This window comes from Phocoena phocoena, chromosome 6, assembly GCF_963924675.1.
Source record: "Phocoena phocoena chromosome 6, mPhoPho1.1, whole genome shotgun sequence".
NCBI lineage: Eukaryota > Metazoa > Chordata > Mammalia > Artiodactyla > Phocoenidae > Phocoena > Phocoena phocoena.
This window is the reverse complement of record NC_089224.1, coordinates 40,651,970-40,677,119: the sequence shown is the minus strand read 5'-3', so window position 1 is coordinate 40,677,119 and position 25,150 is coordinate 40,651,970. Positions and strand designations below refer to the sequence as shown.

The window sequence follows — 25,150 nt, the reverse complement described above, 5'->3', positions numbered from 1 at the left end:
TTCTTAAACTCCTCCAGAAATAAGTTTCTGATCCCCACAATTGTTTTAAAGGAAATCCTTTATTTATCGACTGATTGATTGGCTTCACGGCATGCGGGATCTTAGTTCCCGACCAGGGATCAAACACGTGCCCCCTGAAGTGGAAGCTCGGAGTCTTAACCACCGGACCACCAGCGAAGTCCTCCAGTTTTTACTTGATAATTCATTTCAACTTTTCCTCCCCAATAACAAGAGTAATTTATAACATATACAATATTAAAATATAAACAGATATATAACAAAGAGTAAATATCCCCTAAATTTCTCACCACATAATACTGAGATTAATATTTATAAAGCACCAAGAAAAGAAAAACTAAGATTACAAAAAAGATTTCAATTATTTAAGAGTTTGAAATAAAATATCATAGAAAAGTAAACTTTATTAAAATGTGAAATAGGTTGAGAGAGATTAATTTATCTAAAACCACACAATCAGTGGCAGAGCTAAAGCAAGAATTCAAGTTTCCTGCCTCCTGTTCCTGCCTCTTTCGATTCAACCAAAACATAAATATAAAGCCAAACATTGTTGCTTTACCAAGGGAAATATTTCATAATTTATATAAATGCAGGCATTAAAATAAAATAAAAATTAATGACTATTGATTTTTTAAAAGGGCAAGAATTTATGGAATGAAAACTTCTTGTGTTATGTTGATTGTATATATATATATATATACATGTGTGTGTATTTATTCCTCTCATCAAAGGATATTAAATGTTTTTAAAAACTTGATAAGATTCCATTTTTTTCAATATTAATTGAGGCATTGTAGATGCCACTACAATTTTTTTTAAAAGACAAAACATTCTCAGAAGTTTGTGATCTAATAAAGGAGACCAGAAGTCAAAACCTTTCCCATGCTCAGTATTTCCTATGCTGATTCAGATTATCTATAACAGAGTAATAAAAACTTAACACATATGTTGTATGTATGGAAGCAAAAACAAAGGGATGTTTAGTTACAACTCATTGTCTACTTTCTACCTACAGATAGTTTTATCTGCACAAAGGGACTTCTTGAAGTATTATCCAGGATGCTGATCAACTTTTAAGGAATAAATAAAAGCAAGGAAAAACAAACAAACAAAATCATACCAAAAATGTTAAGTGCCCCACAAATAAATTATCAGTTCTAATATTAGACAGCAGATGCCTCGTTTTAGGAGTTATTTAATAGCTGAGGTTTTAAAAGACTACCCACCTGAAACTACAACATAAACAAAGCCTGAAAGTTGTTATTATTAAACAATGTACTTCAATATTAATAAAAGCACGACTGATGTTTTCCTCATATATGAAGATAACACTACTGACCCACCCTCAGTAAGACTTATGCTTGGAAGTTTCAGGCTGAACTTGTTCAAATGACAACCAAAACATAACTGAGTACCAAAAATTACATATATAAAATACACAGAAGCACATACCCATATTGTAGCTATTTATTAGTCCATATCTGGTTGTTTTATGAGAGGTCTCAGTACATATTTTAAAAAGATATTACCGGGCTTCCCTGGTGGCGCAGTGGTTAAGAATCCGCCTGCCAATGCAGGGGACACGGGTTCGAGCCCTGGTCCGGGAAGATTCCACATGCCGCGGAACAACTACTGAGCCTGCGCTCTAGAGCCCGTGAGCCACAACTACTGAAGCCCGCGCACCTAGAGCCTGTGCTCCGCGACAAGAGAAGCCACCTCAAATAGAAGCCTGTGCACTGCAACGAAGACCCAACACAGCCAAAAATAAATAAATAATTCAAAAAAAAAGATATTATATATTAACTGTCAGAAAATTTACATTCACCCAAGTTAAACGGCTCAAATACGCTGATGTTTTTCAAATACCACTTTAAAACTTCTAAATTTTTGAAAAAAATCACCTGTGCAAATAGGAAGCAAAAAGATTACAAAAGCTGTCTACTCTGATCTTACCAGAAAAAGTCCTCTCGCATCTTCCAGCCTTCCAAAGTTTAATAGTCTTGTCTGCTGATCCAGTTAACATTAAGCCCTGCTCAGGTAATATCTTTACTGCCCATACTGCAGCTGTATGACCCTGTGAGAAAAATGGGTATTAAGTTAAATTGCCACAGAATCATCATCTTTAATTATTTTCTCGAATATTCACATAGAACTACTGTACCTGTAAGGTCATCATGCATTTGTCATTCAGCCAGACTTTAGCAGTAGTGTCCCATGAGCCACTAAGTAATGTCCCAAATTTTCCAGATGAAAGACTACAAACTAAAGGGGAAAAAGGCATTAATTAACACATTTTCATAGAGAAAAATGCTCAACCTTGCTAGTTATTAAAACACTACAATTTTAAAAACACTTTATGAAGTGACAGTATTAGCTAATTAAGGCTCAACTCAATGGAAATGCAGAAGAGTGTAGCGGTCAAGAGCACAGACTCTGGTGCCAGACTGAGTGGGTCCAAGTCCTAGCTATACCACTTAGGAGCTGTCTGACCTCAGGGATATTACTTAACATCAGATTCCTAGACTGTAAAATGAGGGAGCAGGATTAAGTGGGCTGCGCAGTCCCTTCCAGTTCTAAGAAACTACACAGGAAAATAATGCAAATGATTTTCAAACGCTATTTACATAGTTATTTAGGGTCACTTTAGTTAACATGACAGAAAAAACTAGAGCCAAGCTGACTCATTTCATTACTCAACAGTAGTGAAATGGTTAATTAAATGCCTTATGATCTTGATGTAACACTGTACAAGCTAAAAATTATAAGTATGAAAAATTATCTAAAAACATGGAAACAAAAAAGACAGTTCTGATTAAAAATGGCAGATTATCCACAGTAATGCTATAAATGGTATTAATCTACAAGGACAAAGAAAACAGAAAACAACATAACTGACTTAGCAAAATGGAGGAGGTTACACAGAAAGCGATTAGAAGCAGAGTAACTGGCCCCACAAAACTGAGACTAAGTATCCAGCCACTAGGTTCCATAGAGGATGGGGCTAAGCAGAGGACCTGAAAAATGAGAACAGTGATTCAAAGGCTGCACACAACAGAGTGAAACACTAGACCTCTCCTCTCAGCCTACAGTGTCAGGAAAGTACATCCTTATCCACTGCAGGAAGGAGACTGGAGGTTTATTCTCTGGAGGAACTGAAGCAGAGTTTCTAGACTCTGGTCACCAGGCATAATAAAGGGCTGGAATAAGGAACCCTAAGAAACACAAGGGGAATAAGTAGAAAGTCTCCATCCTGAAATGTGGTACCTACAGTCCCCCTGCTCCCACAATATCCGCAGCCAGGCATACATCCCACTCCACCTAAGTAAGAGGCAGGAGGACTCTTTTCTAGAGGACTGAATAATGTTAAAGAACTCCAGATGCAGACATTCGAGAGGGTTTCCATCTAAAAAGTCAGACCATCAGATCACCTTCTAACGAAGCCCACCAATCATCAAGCTCCACCTACACGAAAGAGAAAAACCAAAACAAAGAAACAGAAAAATAAGGGGGAAGGGGTTTGGGGGACCCATAAGAAACAAATTCAATTTCAGGAAGCAGAAGAAAAATCTTCAATACAGTATTATTTGCAAACAGATATTATATAAAAAAAGAACTAATGAGAGAACAAGAAAACTAAATGCTAAAAATAGAAGAACCAAACTGAAAAAATAATAAAAAAAACTAGGGGGAGAAAAGTCTCCTGAGAATTAGACCCAAAAGGCAAATACATGAAAAATAGGAAAGGATAATTAAGAAAGTTAGAAAGTAATTTCAAAATGTCCAACATCTAACAGGGATTCCAGAAAGAGATAATTGCGGAGGGGGAGGAGAAAGATGAGGCAAAGAACACAGAAATAGTACAAGAAAGATTCCTAAAAATGAAGGTCATGATATCTAGATTGAATGAACCCACAAAAGTGCCCAATGAAAGGCACTTTGAGAAACAGAGATAGACATGCATTGTGAAATTTTATAACATTAGAAATAGAGAAGACTCCAAAAGTTTGGGAGGGGACCAGAAAAGTGATGCTATTTTGATTCCCCATCTTTTCTATGGGACAAACTTCTAAATAACGTTATACATTAAAAGCAATGGAGCAATGCCTTCAAAATTCTGAGGTTAAATGGTTTTAACACAGGATTCTACGTCCAGCCAAAAAATCAAATATTCAATAAGACTAGAATAAAGCTATTTTCCAATATGCAAATACAATATATTTAACCCCCATGTCACAGCTTTCTTAGGAAGCTGCAACAGCTGTATTACACTAAAATGAAAGAGTAAGTTAAGAATGACAAAACACGGGATCTAGGAAATAGGGAAATCCAGGATGACATTAGCCCAGGTAGTACCAATCCAACAAAAGGCTAGAAGGTTACAAGAGGAAGTTTCCAGGAAATACATGGAACATATAAATATTTTAACGTGTGGGGTAGCCATTAGTTATATTCATCAAATATTTTCTGCTCTTCACCCTCTAAGCAAATGGTAAGACTGAACTCCCCAGTTCCTTTGGCTTTAGGTATGCTACATGACTTGTTCTGGCATTTAAAAATGAGCAGAAATAATGTTACTTTCAGGTGGAAGCTTTAAGGATAGGTGCACAATGAAGCCATGCTCCCTCCCCACTACTCCAATCTCTGTGAAAGCACATGCTGCAGTGAAGCTTCTGTCATCCGGATCCCACAAGGAGTAGAGCCCCCTGCTGCACTGGATCTATAAGAAGCAAAGCAAACTTATTGCATTAAGCCACTGTGATTCTGGAGTTGTCTGTTACCACAACGTCACCTAGCCTACCGGACCGATTCAGAATTAGTAGCAAAAGTGAGGCACTGCTGAAGCAAAAAGCTGAAATATATGGTAGTGGCTTAACAGGCAGGTAATGAGGAGACTATTACCACAGAATAGAAGGCTGGTGCTCCTTATCATGTAGTAAGGAACATTTGATAAAGCTGTTACCGGCAATAACTCAGGACATGACAAACTTGTAGTCTAAAGAAAGAGGTTGGAAAACAGGACTTCAGTAATGGGTGTTGCTTACTATTGGTCACATTTGGCTAGGTACTAAAAGAATGGAATGAGATCAAGAACTGGCTGGTTCCCAGCCAGAAACGAAGAGTCCAAACTTAGGGATTTGCAGAGGTGGAAGAGCCAATTGCTTCTCAAGCCCAAATGAAAAATGTAAACCTGAGAAGTCCTTTCAGCAGCAAAGGACAACTGAAACCCAGCCATGCAACAGGAAAAAATCAAAAACATGGCCATCCATCCTGCACAGTGCCAAAACTTCCAAATGGATTTAAAGCATTTTCAAAGCAAAGAAAATTAAGGTTGTTGCCCTGAAAATAAATGCTTTCACCTGGGAAAACAGCTCAGGGAAAAGAACCTAAAGGTTCAGCTTTCCAACTAACGTCTGAAAGGCACAAGGTTTCAGTAGCTAAATCTGAAGAGGCACACAGGGAAAGAAAGAAGGAGAGATGGGGAGTAATACAGCAAATCTAGACTACAGCTGAGGTATGACTGCTGACAAAGAGATCTGACTGGAAATCAGACAGGTAAAAAACATAAGTTTTTCAGAGAGTTATGCTGCCAATAACTAAAAATGTCCGTGACTGTTCAAGACTTAACAGGACCCTTGTGCACCTAGCTCCCACAAGCAGAAAGCAAGTTGAAAAAGTTGGTAGTCCCCAAGGAGGGTCAATGTGACCAAGGAGAATAACAGAAAAGAATCCCAGAGGGTTAAAGGAGAGCCATGAAGAACAATGGATTGGGAAACCCCTTTTGGAGACCAGAGGGAACTGATCACAAAAACCTATCACTCTCAGAGTAGGGGGTCCTTGAAACAGCCACCCATCCGAATTTCAGATGACTACAGATTAGAAACTGCTGTCTTGCATTGCACCCTTTTCTGAGTGGGAGTGCTTCCTCTGACTACCCTCAATATTCCACAGTTGTGTACTGAGTGAATGGGTGACAGATAACTTGTGTTTTTTGGTCCACAGATCTCCAAATTTAAGAGGAACTATGTCTGGACCTGATGTAGAAACACCTGAGCATCATTTCCCTGATATTTAGAATACTATGTATCATCCAGAAATTCTTAATTTTGAACTTGATGCTGCAACTGGATGGGACTTTTGGCTTGTCTGACATTGAGAGAGAAGTGGGTATATTTTGCCTGCAGAAGAGACAGCAAGCTGAATAACTAGTGACCAGAGGCAAACTGTGGTAGCTCTCTTTTTGGGCCCTGGCACTTGCCCCAAAGTGTGGGATGGCACTTTCCTCCTCCATTACCTAAAACCGCAACTTGTAATGTAACTGGAAAGTGTTATACATATATACTGACTAAAAAACAGTACCACTCTACCATTTAGAAAATAAAATTTGGGCTAGAAAGCTAACAGAAAAATGACATGACATAAGGATGTCAATCATTAATTTCTTTATCTCCTACTCACTAACGTGGTATGTTTTAAATTTAAAAAAGAAAGAAAGAAAGGAAAGAAGGGAGGAAGGGAGGGAGGGAGGGAGGAAGGAAGGAAGAAATGACATTTGGCCTCAAACCATCAAGTAACTTAACAAAATAACAAAAGATGACCTTATGATAAAGTAGAAACAAACCAGGCAGAAAAAATACTCTAAAATGTGAAGCAGTATTTTTACTGCACAGGTTTCTATGAGAAACACCTTAAAAAAAATCAAGATAGGGCTTCCCTGGTGGCGCAGTGGTTGAGAGTCCGCCTGCCGATGCGGGGGACACGGGTTCGTGCCCCGGTCTGGGAAGATCCCACATGCCGTGGAGCGGCTGGGCCCGTGAGCCATGGCCGCTGAGCCTGCGTGTCCGGAGCCTGTGCTCCGCCACGGGAGAGGCCACAATGGTGAGAGGCCCGCGTACCACAAAAAAAAAAAAAAAAAAAAAAAAAAAAAAAATCAAGATAAATATGATTACATAAACTTTTGCATTACAAAAAAAAAACAAGAACATATATAAAGTTAAAAAAAGATAATGAAATGAAAAAATATTTGTAACTTGTATCAAAGGATTAAAAACTCTAACTTATAAAGGACTTTTAAAATGGCCAAACCCCACATTATATGGACAAGAATATAGTTCTCAGGAAAAAAATGCCAACAGCCCTTCTGTATATGAAAAAATGATCCCTCCATAATGAGAGATGAAAATTGGCCCATACTAAAATATCATTTTTCACTTATTTTGGCAACAATCTGAAAGTCTGACAACATACTTTGTTGATAAGGGAAATACGGACGTATACTACTGCTGCTGGAAATGCAAAAAAAGTTTTAACACCTAATGTGGGGATTTGGCAATAACAAAGTTAAATATGCATTTACCCCTTGATCCAGAACTAGATATCATACCTAAGTTACACTCACAAAAGAACAAAATGACATATGCACAAAGACACTTGCACTAGCAAAAATCTGGAAACTTAGATATCCATCAATTGGGGACTGGCTAAATAGGTTAAAATAGCTATAGTACAGCTACACAATGAAATACAATGCCATAGTAAAAATGAATGACGATTTCTATATACTGCAATGAAGTAATCCGTAGAACAGTATTATCAAGCAAAAGTAGCCAGGGCAGAAAACTGCAGTAAGATACCTTCTATCTAAGAAAGAGGCAACATAAATATACATACATATTTGCTAATTTTTTTTTGAGAAAGAACAAAGTTAATAAACAATTAGTTACTTATAAGGATGGTGGGAGAAGGCAATACAGACAGAATCCAGATTTCTCTGAATGCACCATGTTGAATAGTTTTTTCTTTGCAACTATGTATGTTTTATATAATTACAAAACAAAATTAAGTTAAAAAAAAAACCCTGGTGAGCACCACTACAACTCAAATTGAGGTTTCTAAATACTATCTCCCACTAAAAGAAAAACATAAGGCTTCTTGGCAAAATGGCTGACTTCAGGTCTAGAACACTTTGTACTACCAAAAGCAAGGAAGACTTCTGAAGGTCTTATCAAGAGGCCACAGGAAACAATTTTTAAAAGAGGTTTCCAATCAAATATGGGACAATTTGAGAATCAAAAAAGGAAAAAAAAAAAGATGTTAGGGAATCAACTCATTTTGAAACCCAGTAAAAGAGGTGAGAGAAGGGGCAAGAAAAGTGCTTATCCTGTCTTCTCTGTGTGTCTCACACGGTAACCAAAGAGTTGATGTGGAAAGTTCTTTACAGAAAAATGCTAGCTATTAAATCCAAAAACAATGGTAGAATTAGAGTATAATTTGCAAATTTTAATGAAATACTGGATCTATGCAATGATCACCAGTAGATGTTAAAGACTTATTTTCAAAGGCTGATGGGAATTTTATAAAGAATGGATGAATCTGGGCTTCCCTGGTGGTGCAGTGGTTGAGAGTCTGCCAGCCAATGCAGGGGACATGGGTTCGTGCCCCAGTCCGGGAAGATCCCACATGCCCCTGAGCGGCTGGGCCCGTGAGCCATGGCCACTGAGCCTGCGTGTCCGGTGCCTGTGCTCCGCAACGGGAGAGGCCACAACAGTGAGGGGCCCGCGTACCGCAAAAAAAAAAAAAAAAAAAAAAAAAAAAAGAATGGATGAATCTTAACATCATGAAAAGAAATATTACATGCCTCCTGTTGTGCTACAACAGAAAGTATAAAATTCTTGCTCAAAACTTGAATCTGAATCTGATCAAGCTTCTAGATCTAATAGCTTACAAGGCTACGGGACTGAGGAACATGAGGCTAGAGAAATGAGGCTTTAACCAGCGGAATTCAGATTACAGGAAATTCTACAGGTAAAATAAGCTGGTTTCAAATAGAGAGGGGATTTAAAAAAAGAAAGAAACCAGTAGATCAAAAGACAAGTGGACCTTTGGGTTACAATTCAAACAAACTGTAAAAAGAAACATTTGAGACAACTGGGTAAATTTGAACATTCACTGGATATTTGGTAACGAGAAATTAGGTTTTGTTTTGTTTTAGGTGTGATAATGATATTGTTTTTAAAAAAGAGAGAGGGATTTCCCTGGTGGCGCAGTGATTAAGAAGCCGCCTGCCAGTGGAGGGAACATGGGTTCGAGCCCTGGTCTGTGAAGATCCCACGTGCCGTGGAGCAACTAAGCCTGTGTGCAACAACTACGGAGCCTGCGTTCTAGAGCCCGCGAGCCACAACTACTGAGCCCACGTGCCACAACTACTGAAGCCCATGCGCCTAGAGCCTGTTGTCTGCAACAAGAGAAGCCACCACAATGAGAAGCCCGCGCACCCCAACAAAGAGTAGCTCCCGCTTGCCGCAACTAGAAACAGCCCGCACACAGCAATGAAGACCCAACGCAGCCAAAAATTAATTAGTTAAAAAAAAAGAGAATCCTTATCTTTTTGAGGGGTCAGCAAACTGTGGCCTGTAGGCCATCTGTTTTTGTACAGTGCACAAACTAAGAATGGTTTTTATATTTTCAAGTGGTTGAGAGAAAAAAAAAAGGTACTTCCTGACATGTGAAAATTTTGACATTCAAATTTCAGTGTCCATAAATAAAGGTTTATTGAAACACAGACATGTTCACTCATTTATTGTCAGTGGCTGCTTTTGCACACAATGGCAGAGCTGAGCAGTTGTGAAAGTGACTGTATGGCCTGCATAGCCTAAAATATTTACTACCTGGCCCTTTACAGAAAGTTTGCCAAACCCTACTGTAGTGCTATATATTGAAGTATTTACAAATGAGAGAGTATATTGGAAATTTCCTTTAAAATAATATTTTGGAAGAAGCAGAAGATGAAGCAAGATAGGCCTTGTGTTGATAATCCTTGAAGCTATGTAAATACATGAGTAGAAAAGATCATTACACTATTCTCTTTTATGTTTGTTTATATATAACTTATTATAAAATACTATGTCTCTACTTTTGTATACATTTGAAGATTTCCTTCAAAAAGTTTAAAAAAATCTGTATCACCCTGTATTGAAGATTTCCCATACCTACACACAAAACATTTTACAAACTCCTTAAAGAAATTAAGTTTAGAGTGCTTATGGGCCATACTATTTGCTTACAGATGTCCCAAACTATTCCAGATACATAAAAAAACAGTAATACACATATTGCATTGATTAAGCATATCATTTTATAACAAAGAGCTGTTAAGCAAACACAAATCCAGGAATATAAAAGAATCAGAAATACAAATCACAGAAAATGCTGTTCAAAAGTATTAAATACTCTCAAATAATGATACCAGAACCCTAAATACATTCCTTCTGGGGCTTTAATTTGCTGCATAAATACAGACATAACAGCCCAAAGATAAAGAAGTGCTCTCAGTTTTCCTGAGTAAATGAATTTCTTGCACAAGATAGCTGAAAAACCAAAATTACAAAGTATATAAAGTCATAATCTTTTTCTTTTTACAAATGTAATCATGTCAACCATTACTGATGACAATTAAGTCTGTAACAGAGAATTTGCAGAACAATGATGATCCAAAAGGTTTTCACTATTAAGCCATAGCTATAGGTAAAAAATAATAATAATAAAAACTAGGGGGCTTCCCTGGTGGCTCAGTGGTTGAGAGTCCGCCTGCCGATGCAGGGGACACGGGTTCGTGCCCCGGTCTGGGAGGATCCCACATGCCGTGGAGCGGCTAGGCCCGTGAGCCATGGCTGCTGAGCCTGCGTGTCTGGAGCCTGTGTTCTGCAACAGGAGAGGCCACAACAGTGAGAGGCCTGCGTACCGCAAAAAAAAAAAAAAAAAAAAAACTAGGGAAAGCAGATATAAGAATTTTATCTTCAAAAGGATAAAACTTATTCAAACAGAAAAATACCAAAGCATTATACTCACCAGTATTTTTGTGACCTTTTAGTACATAAAGTGGTGCTGGACTCTCCAGTGAGAAAATGCAAATATTGTGGTCATTTCCTCCAGTGGCGATTAGTCCATGAGGGTACATGTCACTTGAAGGTATGATGCATACACAAGAGACAAAATTGGAGTGGCCGCTCATACAGTGCATTTCTGTAAAGCCCCTGTTAGGACTGGAAAGACATGATAATTAATAAGATATACATTTGTCCTCTGACTTAGCATAGGATAGACGTTGTCAAACTACTCATTTTCTTTTAGTATCTAGGTTGAACTTTATATACCACTTTAAGAATCTATTGTTTTAAATTAAATATTAAATACCTAATTTGTCTTAGCTACTACAGAGGCTTAATCAGATTAGGAGAAGCTTAATTAGTGTTTCACTGTTAAGAGTATGTTAATTAACAGAAAGAACAAGGAAGGAAAGGAGACAAATATCATAAGTGTTTTTTTTTTTTCCTCCACCTGCATTTCTACTTATCAGTGATTGTTACCTTAAGAAATCCCTGGTGAAGTGAAACATTCATGCAATTAGGATAATGGAATCTACTATCAATAAGCCGTAAACACATTGAGGACATTTGCACACTCTGAAACATTAACTCAGTACTCATTAGTATAGCATGTGTATCTAAATAGCTAGACTATCAATCACTTTCAATATACAAACTAAAGGAACTAATACAGGGACATACAAATGACTGCTCTAGGAACACAGCGTATTAATAACTGCCTGGGAATTAGAATGATTACCAATTTGTTATACACATCCTTCACTTAGCACCACTCCCTTACATAACAGGTCAAACAACAGATTATGATACACTATATGTGGAAGGCAGTAAGTTAGCTGTAGAGGGGGATAAAAGAATTATATCCCTGATTCAAGCTAAATCAAGGAGTTTGTGATCTAGCTGAAGGAGATAAAACAACTGTACATAAAAGGGAAGACTCCCAGATAAAGACTGCACACATGCTCATCTATATTCACTCCTTTCTCAAACACCACTACAACAATATGTATAATGTATATTTTATATCTATCCATCTATGTATATTTTAAGAAAGGCATAAACCCACAAGGCCAGAGAGAATAAGAAAAAAAAGAACAGAAATATAACTGAATACTGAAAGCTGACAGAAAAGTAGTAAAGGCCTTAGGATACTTGAAAAAAATGAGTTCTAAGCAGGCATGAGGGAAAGTAAGAGGCCCAATTTACCAACGAATCTGCAGAAGGCTCAAGAATTAGCAGCACTATGTATCTCTAGGAAATGGGAACAAAAAACTAGAATTAGGAAGACTAGTTGAAAGTCTTTGGAATCAGACACAGAATCATATCAAAAAATCTTCAAAGGAAGGTATTTGGTAGTAGCTAGTTTTAACTTGTTTACTTTATTTTGGTGTTGCTTTTTTTTAAGTGTCATTTTAGAAACTTTTTTTTTTTTTTTGGTTGAGTTGGGTCTTTGTTGCTGGGCACGGGCTTTCTCTAGTTGCGGAGAGCGGGGGCTACTCTTCGTGGCGGTATGCAGTCTTCTCATTGCGATGGCTTCTCTTGTTGCAGAGCACGGGCTCTAGGCGTGCGGGCTTCAGTAGTTGCGGCTCGCAGGCTCTAGAGTGCAGGCTCAGTAGTTGTGGCACACGGGCTTAGTTGCTCCGTGGCATGTGGGATCTTCCCAGACCAGGGCTCGAACCCATGTCCCCTGCATTGGCAGGCGGATTCTTAACCACTGTGCCACCAGGGAAGCCCTAGAAACTATTTCATCAATAAGTCCAAAGAAATGTAAAAGATAGGACATGTTTAAAAATCTATATTATATAAACCACTAAATCTACCTAAATGTGTCCCTTAGCACTCCTCAGTACAGATGGATGCTTGTGTGTAACTACCGTAGTGATCTGTGAAGCTCTTAATGGCAGAATCCAGAGCTGGTTCTGCCCAAGTTTGTAGCACAATGTTGTACATGGTAATCATTAAGTACTTCATGAATCAGTGAAAAAATGCTTTAAGTGTCAAGTTAAAAAAAAAAAAAAAAAAGACACTCCAGCCAGACAACTGCCCCTCTTGTACCCAGCAAAGTCTGAAGTTTTTTCTTTAGAAAAGGTGAAAGTCTTTGGCTGGGGGTAGACACAAGGCACAGTTAATCCTTGGGGTATGAGAAACATGTACATTCACCATAGAGGCCAAGACCACCAAAGACAAAATCTAGAAGCCAGGCAATCATCCTCTAGGCAGGAGATCAGCCCTATTAAACAGTCCAGCCAGATAACCCTACAGTGAAGCTCATAGCCATGAAGCTCCACGGATACACAGATCTTTCAAGTTTTTTAGTTCTCCACCCTTAATGGAAAGCACAGAATAAGAATTACCAGAGGGGCTTCCCTGGTGGCGCTAGTGGTTGAGAGTCCGCCTGCCGATGCAGGGGACACGGGTTCGTGCCCCGGTCCGGGAAGATCCCACATGCCACAGAGCAGCTGAGCCCGTGAGCCCGTGAGCCCGTGAGCCCGTGAGCCATGGCCGCTGAGCCTGCGCATCCGGAGCCTGTGCTCCGCAACGGGAGAGGCCACAACAGTGAGAGGCCCGCGTACCACAAAAAAAAAAAAAAAAAAGAATTACCAGACATTTGGGGTAAAATAGTGACCAAAACAAACAGGGAGGGGAAATAACCAATTTGGAGGAAACAGACCACTAAGGAGAAGATAACTTTAAAAAAATCAGCATTGCCATTCTTAGGTATAAGATATTGCAACCATGAAACAAAAACATAATTTCACAAAAAGTTAAGGCAACTTCTGAGGAAGTATAGTAGAGAGAGAAAGAAATTTATAGAGAGAAATAAAAAGCAATTTAGAAACAAATTCAATATATGAATAAAAAGTTCCAGAAAAGAGGACAGAGAAAATAAGACGAAACCAAAGAATTTAAGAAAATGTCCCAGAACTTATGGATATGACTTATGGACATTAAAAGGGACCACACTTAATGAATGTGAAAAATGAATGAATATAGATCACCTCCCAGAGAGAAAAAGTAACAGGTCAAGAATAAGAATGGCTTCAGACTTCTCAACTGTAACACAGTGAATACAGTGGAGCAATGACTTCAAAATTCTGAAGAAAATTTGGAAACTACAATGCTACAAACATTTAAATTATTCTTCAGGTAGCTAGGCAGGCTAAAATCATGTTCCAATTGCAAGGTCTTAATACATTTATTATCACTGCACTGTATTTCAGGAAGCTCCTGGAGGATGTGCTCCAATAAGGTATCAAGGAAGAAAACCAAGAAAGTTAAAGGATATTGATAATAGAAATCTAAGACAAGAGGTCCAAAAAGGGATTCTTGAGAAGACAGTGAAGGGAGATCCCAGGATCAGCTGTGCACCAGAGGCAGACAGACCAGGTCAGAAAGTTTTCATCATCAGGAAAATGAAACTGTTATATATTCAATGTGTCTAGAGGTCTTGAGAGGAGAGTTAGACAACTAGCAAACAATATGAAGTTGAATTAATGATAAATACATAGAAAATTAAACAAATGAAAACCAAAAATAAGACAATTATTAGCTGTAGGGAGATCATAAAATTGTTGAGGAAAAGTTATTATAGTTTATTCCACAGCTCAGGTGTAGATAGACTCTGTACAGTCACAAAACACTGATTTAGTCTACATTAAAAACTATGTTATAAGGATCAGGACATAGAAAGGATGCATATGTGATGGGGGTTGGTAGAGGGTAGAAATGACAGCTAAATTTTCATATTCCATAATAAGAACTAACAGAAAATGTTAAAACAGAAAACTAAAAGAAATTTTAAATGAAAAGAAATAGTAGTATAGCACTTTATATACAGATACGAAAGCAAAATTCAAAAATAAGCCATTAAAAGACATGAAAATTTTGCCTCCAAGAAAAGGGAATAGTGGGTCGGAGGGTAGGAAGGGAATGGCTCTAATTTCTTAAACTCTGTATAACTACTTGACTAAGGACCCAAGGTGCTGAGTGTTTACACGAGGGAGAAGTCACTCCAGCCTTGGCATGGTCAGGGAAAATTTAACACACGATGCTGAATCTGAAGTTGGCGTCTTTCAAATACAGGTAGTTTTCAAAAGGCAAAGCAATCGTTGGTGACAGACTTGGGAAATCCAGTTTACTCTGAGGTGGGCTTCTAGAGGCTTGAAGCAGTCTGCAACAATGGCATATTGACTGGTTCAGTTCAATGTACAACCAAAAAATGGCATCTCCATTCTGAAGTGCCTTCAGAAGACCCGGAGGCTTTCTGGGTTTTCAGTGGGCTCTTGTGAAAGATGAAATATCTGGTTTAGTCCACCCTAGAATAGAACTATTTTGCCTCCTTGAAACTAAATTAAATCCCCCATCATTACCAGTCCACCCCTACATTATCCACCCCAATTCAGAGCCCTATCAACAATGTACATGAGAAAATAAAAATGTTTACTACTTGGCTCCAAACATTTTCCTGCACTTCATTAATTTTATTAATATACCATGAAATAAATAGAAATTGTCAGGATGTCAGCCTTGAGGACACTTTTTATCACACTAAAGATACGGCTGAGACACCTGTTAGGACGCCTAAGAGTGACTATGAGATGCTCTACCACAGCACTTGGAAATGAGAGGAAAACAACCTTATCTCACCAATCCCTCACTATGGAGCCCTGTGCCTGGTACAATGCAGGCTCTCAATCAGTGTTAATTGAATACCACATGAATTCTAAAAAACAAAACCAAAAGACAACATGAACTAAGTGAAAAGAACCAGTTTTCAAAGAGAGGGTCATTGCAGCTCAAAGTTTGTCAAGTTCCTGTGATCCAGTGATTTAAGCTCCTGTCAACCTACCACAGTCCTACAATGTAAAAGTTTGAGGATTTAGCTGTTCAACAGAATTCAACTATTACAACAAGCATCCTTTAGCTACTCTTTGCTGCAATGTTCATATCTTACTGCGCATGTGCTTCTACTAAACAAAATTTTAAATGTACAAGCTTAATCAGTAATTTGTACTCAAATACACAGAAGTTATGTATCAGTGTTACCAAGTAGTTTGGAATATCACAGAATCTTAAGCATTAGAGAAGACCTTATCTAATTCAATATAGGAGTTTCCTCTGCAATATCCCTAGTTTAGTCTGTCGTATTTTGGCTGCACTACTGCAAAAGCCTCTAAACAGGTCTCCTTCCACATTTATCCCTTTGTGACTCATTCTCCACCTGAAGCTAGCAGAAACTTCTCCACAGGTAAATCAAATAATGTTGTCCTCTGCTTGAAACTGAAGGCTTCCACCCACTAACTTCTTTCCTAAGCCTTCTTCCCAGGGCATGATCTGGCTCCCGCCAGCCTCTAAGACCTGCCCTCACCTCACAGTTCATTCCCTCCTGCACATTGGGAATTTCCTCCTTCTCAATCCAGGGCCACTGTGTTTGCTCCTCCTACGGTCTACAGTGCTCTTCCAATTCAACCCTTCTTGTTCCTCACTCCCTAGACCAGCTCAAACTCAGTATCATTTAAGAAAAAAAAAACAAATACCAAAAACACCTTCCTCAGAGAGGCTTCTTTCTTTAACATCACCCTCCACTCAATTCTGTATGTTATACCTATATTTGTTTTCTTCATAGTACACATGCCAATGTGTAATTATTTACTTGGTTGTTTTTTCATCCATCTTCCCTCCCAGACTGTAGGCAGGATCTATAAACACAGGAAACTTGTCTGTCCTTTTCTTCTTCTTCCGGATCACAAACAAATAGGAGCCACTCAATAAACAGTTGTCATCTGAATTTATGGAGGAAAACGTATGGTTTCAATGAGTGAAACCTCTGATGGGAGAGTTACTACCTGAAGTAACTTACCTCAATTTTTCCCTATCTGAACTGAAATCTGTCTTCCAGGTCTTAAATTTCCTGTTACAACAACTAAATCAGGGCTAAACCCTTGAACTTGATTTGGACTGGAGCTTAACCTTCTGTTTCCTAATATTTTTTTGATTAATCTCTCTGAAAATCTTTTGAAGGCAATGGGCTTTCTCTCCCCAAGAAAACACACTCCGCCACATCAAAAAAACACACTCCGCCACATCCAGAAGACATTTGAGGGGTTTCATCCCCTCCGCCCAAGTCCATCACATACCCCAGACTAAGAAAGTCTGAGTTGGACAACGTGGAGAGGGGCCAAGACAACTTTTTGCAATGCAATTTTTGAGAACCTTAATTCTCCAATTTGAGGGAAGACTACAGAACAAATTCCAGGGAAAGAAGTAGACTTCCTTAAATTACACATGCCAGATGCTTTCACACGGCCTCATTAAGGAGGGTGCACCTGGCGTCAAAAGTTTTCCAAATCGAAAAGAAACACAGGAAATCATCGTCCACAAACTGAAGCCACAAAAAATAAGAAGTTCGTCCAAGGTCACTCAGTCGTTTAGTGGTCAAGTTAGGACAAGAAAGTAGGTCTCTGTTCCCCCAACCCGGTCCTCTTTCCACGTAAACCTCACTAGTTTCTTACACTGCGTGCCCAGACTGCCAGTGCTCTAAGAACTGGGAGGGAGCGTGGACCGTCGGAAAGGCCGGGAAAAGAGGAAGAGGGCAGGATAGGGCAGGGAAGGGTCACTCTCTTCCCAGAGAAGGAAGCTTGCAGCACAGCCGGGTAACAGCGGGACTCGCAGCGCTCACCTGTCTGGGACCCAGAGGCGGGTGGTGCGGTCTCGGGACACGGACACAAAAGCCCCCGGTGGATAGAGGCAGCATACCAGGCCCCGCACGTCCAACTCGTGGCCCGGGAGCGAGCAGCTCAGCCGGTACCTGGCGGCGCCACTCGCCATGGCCCTAGGAGGTCCGGCGCCCGGTGCCCGGGCACCGCGCAAGATCAGTCCGTCTGGGAGGCCGGGCGTGCAGCGGCAGAGGGCCTTGAAGGTGAGAAGCGTCGGGACCGGAAGAGCCCGAAGGCCGGTGCGGAAGGGCGGCCGGGAAGGGGCGCGCCCAGCGAGCCGAGTGACACAGCAACCCTGACATGCACACCGGAATTCGTCATCGGCCTTAGCCCGCCATGACGCAGAGTGTGTGCGTCCCGACTGCTGAGGCCGTTGAGGAACTGAGGCTCGATTCCCTCATGCGCGCTGGACCGCCAGCGGAGAAAGAGATACCACCGTCCGGTCCCTCGGAGTGGGCGCCCGTATCCCGGACTTTCCCGAGCCCGCGTCCTCACCGAGCCCCGGCTGAGCTTTTTATTGTGATGCCGGATGTGGGCCGGACTACAAATCCCACAATGCCACGCGCCAGCGGGGCGTGAGTCGTAGGCGCGCCAATCCGGATATTTTAAATCTTAGTCCGCTGTGCTGAGGGCCGTTTTGTGGCTGAGTGAGTTTGCGTCGCGTGTAGAGTTGGGGGCAGGTTTACGCCGCCGATTTCCTCAAACCTTCTCTGAGTAGTTCCCCGAGATTTTTTTTTTTTTTAAATCTAAACTTTTTTAAATTAAAACGAGAGAGCTTGGGGTCAAGTTGGAAACAAGTCACTTTCCTTGAATTCTGGGAATACTAGGCCGGGTTTTTGGTACTTTAAAAAAAGTTTTATTTTACGTGTTAAAGATTTAAAATTTTCTCTCAAACTGTCACATCGGTATACAAATGGCAAATGCTGGGTCCTTAACGTCTGAAAACCCTAAGGGAGAAATGTCAGTAGCTTCTTTGTGAGACAACATACGGAATAGTTGGACAGTTAGAGGTTGTAGGAGAGGAAATATCTTTTTTTCTTTATACTCTTCTAGCAGAAAAGTTTTCTGCTGGGGCTCTGTAGCAAAAGACAGTAACAAGAGAAAAACAGGTGTTTTAACGTGTATGTCATATATACAAGGGAGAAATTCAGAGATGAATAACTCAGAGAGGTGACGAGAGCTTGGGCTTATATGGCATCTTAACAAAGGAACAATAAGTTTTTACACAAGCGATAAAAGAAAAGAACTTTTAAATCTTTAGAGACAGCAAATTATGGGAAGCCGACTATATGGGAAACTAGCAGTAGTTAAAGGCTAATTAGTAAAGTTTTTATGTAGATCCTTCTGGTGCAGTCTCCAGGATGGTAAAGGTCTAAAGTTGTCTCCAATGATTAACTTTTGTCCTTCCTGGTTAAGAAGCAAGGAGGGGCACTTTTGAAAATTTATATTCTGCTTTTAAGCAAATAGCAGAATAGTAGAGAACTTTTCCTGTACCTGCTTTTCAATTGCCTTCCCCTCCAAATAATCCTTATAATACCAAAGTGGCATATTTTGGGATGGCAAATTCTACCACCCTTCACTGCAACGACCATAAGTATAACAAATGACCATTACAAATATGTTGGTCTCAAATGGAATAGTTACATGAAAATGTTTTACAAACTTTGAGAACTCAATCACATGACATTATTTCATTTTGTATTGCACTGGTTTTAACCCACTTGAAGGCAGGTATACAAGAGAATAAATCTGGGCATAAAAAATGTATATAAGGGCTTCCCTGGTGGCGCAGTGGTTGACAGTCTGCCTGCCGATGCAGGGGACACGGGTTCGTGCCCCGGTCCGGGAAGATCCCACATGCCGCGGAGCGGCTGGGCCCGTGAGCCATGGCCGCTGAGCCTTCGCGTCTGGAGCCTGTGCTCTGCAACGGGAGAGGCCACAACAGTGAGAGGCCCGCGTACCGCAAAAAAAAAAAAAAAAAGTATGCAAGATGGGAATAATGTGAAAATGTTAAAAGTCCAATATGTATGTATGTTTAGAGATCCCATCACATTTTTTTTTTTGAACTCCCATCATATTTAAGCTGTCTATAGGAAGACTGGAAAAAAAACAAACTGCAAGTTACTTTTATTAGAGAAATAGGATTTGAGACGACGTAATTCTCATTTTTTAAAAAAACATGTTTAAAAAACATTATTTTAAAACAACTTTGCTTTTAATTCAGCCCTCACAAAATAACTCTGAAAGGAAGCCTAAAGGTGTAAAACTTTCAATGAAATGAAACATGGTACCAGAATCGCTTCAATACTTAATGCTGTATCGTCTATGTTGTATTCCTTCCTTCTAACAGGAAGGAAACTACTACTTATGAGAAACAAAAAGACTGTACAATGAATGCTGCCTACCACGGAATAACTTCAAATAATTCTTATTAAAAAGTCTGATGTATTACAAATGATGTTACACAGCGATATGATAAAACTCGCTGGAGTGAGTTCAGGTCATGCACACAATCAAGAGAGGTTACTCTGATTACAAAGAAAACCAAGGTTTTTAAATAAAATATTCTTCCTTAGCCAACTCGCCGTTTTCCCTGTCTTCCAGAGGTATCGAGGTAACAGAAGTTAGTCCTCAAACCTCGCGAGAGCATTTCACTCTCGCTTCACTGAGCGAAGGCCGAGGATTGGCCAATCAGGAGGAGGGGGCCTCACCGCGACCAGCCCCCGTTGCCGGGAGACGCGAAGGCAAGCGGCCACTAGGGGTTAGGCCTTGAGGGCCCAGGAAAGCTGCGCGCAGGTGAGCGGGGCGTCTCGGGTGAGCTAACGGGTTCGCGGGCCCGACTAGAGGGCTACGCGGTGGTGGAGGGCTCGGAAAGAAGTGCGAGTGCCCTTGAGTCGTGCGACTTCGCTCTTTCCGCGCCCCGCCGCGGAGCGACCTCCCTCCTTCCGCGCCCTCAGCGCTGGCGGAGGTGAGAAATCCCGGTCCCTCTTTGCCTCCCTTGCCGATTATTTTACCCTTGGAGATGCTGATGCGCTTCAAACAAAATAAATTCAGCTCTTAGGTGTTCTCCTCCGCCAAGGAAGTTCCATTTATAGTCCGGCAGAGCGTGAGGAGAGACCTCAAACAGTCCCTTGTGGAGACCTGCGAAGGCGAGACCAGAGGGAACGATTCGAGCGCCTCAAAGATAAAGTTCACTGTGGGCTGAGAGATTTTACTCGAAGTAATAATAGATTTCTGTCTGTTGGTCAGAGCGGAAGGGACTTAGCAACTTTCCACTTCTTCCTATATGTTAAAATGGTTGATTCGGGGAGGATAATGATTGTAATAATTAGGAGCCAGATGTTTCATGTGAAGTATCTGGAATCGTCACAACGGCTGTGCAAGCCAGAGCTCGCTTCCACACTGCAGATAAGGAAACACGTCCAGAGAGGATAATATGGCTGGTAACTGACGGAGCTCCGTTAGCATCCCTAAACTTTCTGGAACCTCTTTGGTTGTGTGAATAACCCCAGCGATTGTGTGAACATTTGAATGACTAACCCCGGAGTTAGTGGCATATTTGTTACTAGTGCCTCTCCCTTTTATTTTACCCGGTGGAACTGATCTAATGCTAACTAAACTTCTTCCACGATAGTAAAGCAGTGGCAAAGAAAATCAGGTGGAAATTCTTTATATCGTACATTTTCTTAAAGTTCCTCAGGAAAGCTGGATTAACACTGACTAATTCTGTTGGAAACAGGTTTATTGTATTAGCCACAGACCTTGTCTGCCTTTCAAAAAGTTGTTTCATGAAACTCACTTTTCTATTTGCAATAATAATAGTAGTAATTTTACTACTTTGTCCGAAGAGTTCAAAATGGCAAGAAAATAGAATCACTGAGCTAGTTGGAATGCGAAGGTTGTAAGTTTGGCGTGAACATATTAAATATAAAGTGATAATGGGATATCTGAATAGAAATTCCCAATAAACAGTTGAAAACTTAGAATTGGTGTCCAGTTTAAAGGACAGAACAGGAGATACTGATTTATGAGTAATCGGCCTAGTTCAAGTTATAAGAAAAGGATGAAATATTATGGAGAGACGAGAAGTAATCCAAGGACTGATCATGAATGATGCTAAGGAAAGCCAGGGAAGAAGTACTGGGCATGGGCTGTAGAAACTGAGAAACCATTTTAGTTCGAGAAATGATTTGTTTCCTTTTTAATAATTTAGTAAATTTTTGTAACTGGCAATGCCTTCATGTGGGAGGAAATTCAGATGGTACAAAAGAACAGAAAGTTTTTGCCTGGCCCTGAGATATATGCTGGGGATATAAAGATAAATAAGATCCAGCTCTTGCCTTCAAGGTAGAGAAATACTTAAGCAGATTATTTCAATTGGTGTGATAGGTCCTGGGATAGAGATGTGTATGGATCCATCGTAGCATTTAGGTCAGCCCTGTAAATTCAAATTGAAGAAGGTGAGGGTGGTTATGGTCTGGTCGTTGAAGGATTCCTAGGGAGGATAACAGGCAAGATGTGTGTTATGCAAGGGGACCCCTCAGGAGGCCAGTATAATAATCCACTTGAGTCCATGAGGCCATGAGCAGTACTATAGGAATGGGGAGGAAGTTAGATTTTAAACATTTAGGCATAAAATCAGTAGTATTATTTCATTAGCTATGGGAAATGAGGGAGAGGGAGAAATCAAGGACTACGTTTCTGACTTGCGTGGCTAGGAGTTAGTACCAAGAGGAAGAGCAAATCTGGGGGAGATGACAATGAGTTTACATTTAGATATATTTATTTTGAAATACTGATGATATATTGAAGTGGAAATGTCAAGTAATTATTTGGATATAAACACCTTAGACTGTGAGAAGTCAGGACTGGAGATACGGTGTTGTGAGTCATTAGCTTATTGTTAAAACCCTGAGTGTAGATGAGGTGGCACAATGAGAACTTAAAGAGGAAAAAGAAAAATAGACTGTGGATGATATCTTGAGAAATGCTGCTAATAAAGGCACGTAGAATAAGATGGAGACTGAAAAAGGAGAAACAGGAGGGGAGTGTCACGGAGATGGTTTCATGTAGGAGTGGACACCAGTAACAGAGAGATGACATTTACATTCCTAGCTGCATTGGCAGGAACCATTTGAATGGAATAGTAGGAATCCAGGAGATAGAGGAAGTGGAAAAAGTAGAGAATAATGGATATAAGCTATTTTTTAGAGTTTGCCTGTGTAGAGAAAGGACATATAAAACTGTATTAAAGGTGGTTTCAGGATCAAGAAATTAGTTTTTAAGGTTAGGAAAGAATGGAACATGATAACAGACTGAAAGAAAGGAGAAAGTTTAAAGACATATGTAAGAGCTGGATAATGCCCCAAAGGAAATTGGGGCAGGGGTGAGGGAGAAGGAGGTTGGTAAGGAGAGGGAACTAATGTCCCAGAGGTATGGGATCAAGAGGATAAATCAGAATAGAGACTGATCTTGAATGAAAGAAAGGATGGCTATTGAGATTGGAGGTCAGGGTGGATATAGGAAAGTTTATGTGCTCCAAATGTGATAGATTTCATGTCTTAATTTTCTCAATTATGAAATTGAGTCTCTGCTGAGAGTGGCAGGAACAGACTTAATTAGAAAAGTGGTTAAGAATTGGAATCATCAAGGACGGAGTAGCTTATAAAGGATTAATAAAATAATTTCTGAGATGAGGGTCCATCTAAATTTGGTTACTATGGCTTTGCAGTTCTCCAGCCTGTATAGTCTTGGGATTTCCATCAACAGTGTTCAGCAGTCCAGGTTGAATGTAGAGAATGGTTTCTGATTTTGCCAGAAGGGTTGAAGAAGAGTTCAAGGCTGCAAATTTGTTGATGGTGCTCCTGAGACAGTAATTTAATATTGAGAAGGAAAGGAGTCCTTGAAACTGACCTCCTCAAGGTCACTAATGGTTTCTTGGATGGGGATTCCAATGGACATTTCAGTATTCATCTTACTTGAATTCCCAGCAGAAAATGGCATTGACCATTCCTGCCTTTTCTTGGCATCTCTGACACACACTCCTGGTTTTTTGTTTGCTTTCTGAGTCTTCGTTTTCAGTCTCATACTAGTTTCTCCTCTTCTGTGCAATCTCTAGGTATTGACATTCCTGAGACCAGAGTCTTGGGCACTCTTTTTCTCCATATTATCTCTCTAGTTCAGTATCTTTAAAGCTCTTTTAAACATGACCTATAATAGGACATATATTTTACATTATAGACCAGTATACACATATGTGTAAATTTATATAAATATAACTGAAAAAGAATTTAATGGAACAGTACTCTTCCTATGTGCAGTGAACTCCCTTGTATTTTCTATTTTATTTCATATTTAAACCATATTGGTCATAACCTGCTAAATTGTTTTCATAAGCTACTAATATAATAGGTTGTGACCCATAATTTTAAAATGCTATTTTAAATTATTAGCCCAAACTTTAAATAATAATATATTCTGATGAGTAAAGGAGGGGGCTGGTAAACTGGGAGAGAATGAGTGAATAAAGGAAATAGTTTAAGGGGAGGTGTAGTGAGAATAAAGGTGAGAAAAAGGTAGAAGGAGAGGAAATTAAGGCCAGAGAATAAAGTGTTTCAATTAAGATATTTGAGATGAAGCAATTCCAGATGATGACAAGCTCCAGCTCTGGCCATGGCTATGAATGACTAAAATAGAGTTGAAATGATTACTGAAATTTAGGTCAGGGAACTGTGAAGCTAGAATGTTACATATTGAATCCAGTATCCATATGGAAGTCATCCAGGATGTTGGTGGTACTGGAATAGAGGACTGTGAACAAAAGACTAGTAAACATGGGGGAGAGATTAGGAGGTCCCTAGATAAAAGCAACCAAGAAAGATGCAAGGCAATATAGTTGCATTATTTGGTCCTCAAAGGAAGAGAATCCTGTTTATTTTTTTAAAAACTTGGAAGAATAATGTTTTGACAGTGACATAGTGGAGCAAGGAGAGTGCGGTGTACTCCTTTGCTTTGGAATTGTGGGACAGGAAGCTAAAACAGCTTTCACTACCAAAAGCATTTTCAGGAGAAGACGGGAACCTGTTAAGGCAAAGTGTAAAAGGAACTATTTATAATAGGATTGAGAATATAAAGGAGTTTATTATAGACCAGAAATCACAGAGAAAATATCGGCAGAGAAGAAAGATACTGGTTTTGCCGGGAGAGAGGAAGCTTACTAGAGTATGGGGTGAGAGTCCAAGAGAGAAAGATATCTAGAGGGGCTTGCATTTTGATAAGATAACAGGGAAATGAGGAGAGCATATTGTAATAAATGACTTCATGGTTCTAAATCGAACATTAATGTCAAATCTGAACAGAATTAAAGCAAGCTCAACCTTGTACGTAGTGATACCTGGAATGGCAATTTGCAAGAAAAGTCATCATGGATTAAATGTTTGAAGGAAGGGTATGCAGGTCACTACTATCTTGCTACAGAAGATACCAAAGGAGACCTATTCCTTGTTTCCAAACAGTGGTTAAAGTGAGCAAGCA

At 39.8% G+C, this 25,150-nt stretch overlaps 1 protein-coding gene across 2 annotated transcripts in view; it reads right to left on the bottom strand.

The window, feature by feature from the left end:
* Positions 1-17,819, bottom strand: part of PLAA (phospholipase A2 activating protein) — a 37,101-nt gene extending 19,282 nt beyond the window's left edge. The window contains exons 1-4 of one of the 2 annotated variants that reach the window (XM_065878869.1): positions 17,581-17,819; positions 10,864-11,057; positions 2,180-2,280; positions 1,972-2,092 (exon numbers count right to left, since the gene is read on the bottom strand). In XM_065878869.1, the coding sequence (XP_065734941.1) occupies positions 1,972-2,092; positions 2,180-2,280; positions 10,864-11,057; positions 17,581-17,729 (565 nt within the window). In that variant the 5' untranslated portion in view covers positions 17,730-17,819. The remainder of the gene's footprint in view (positions 1-1,971; positions 2,093-2,179; positions 2,281-10,863; positions 11,058-17,580) is intronic. The other variant, XM_065878870.1, reaches the window with a different exon arrangement.
* Positions 17,820-25,150: the final 7,331 nt, after the last annotated feature.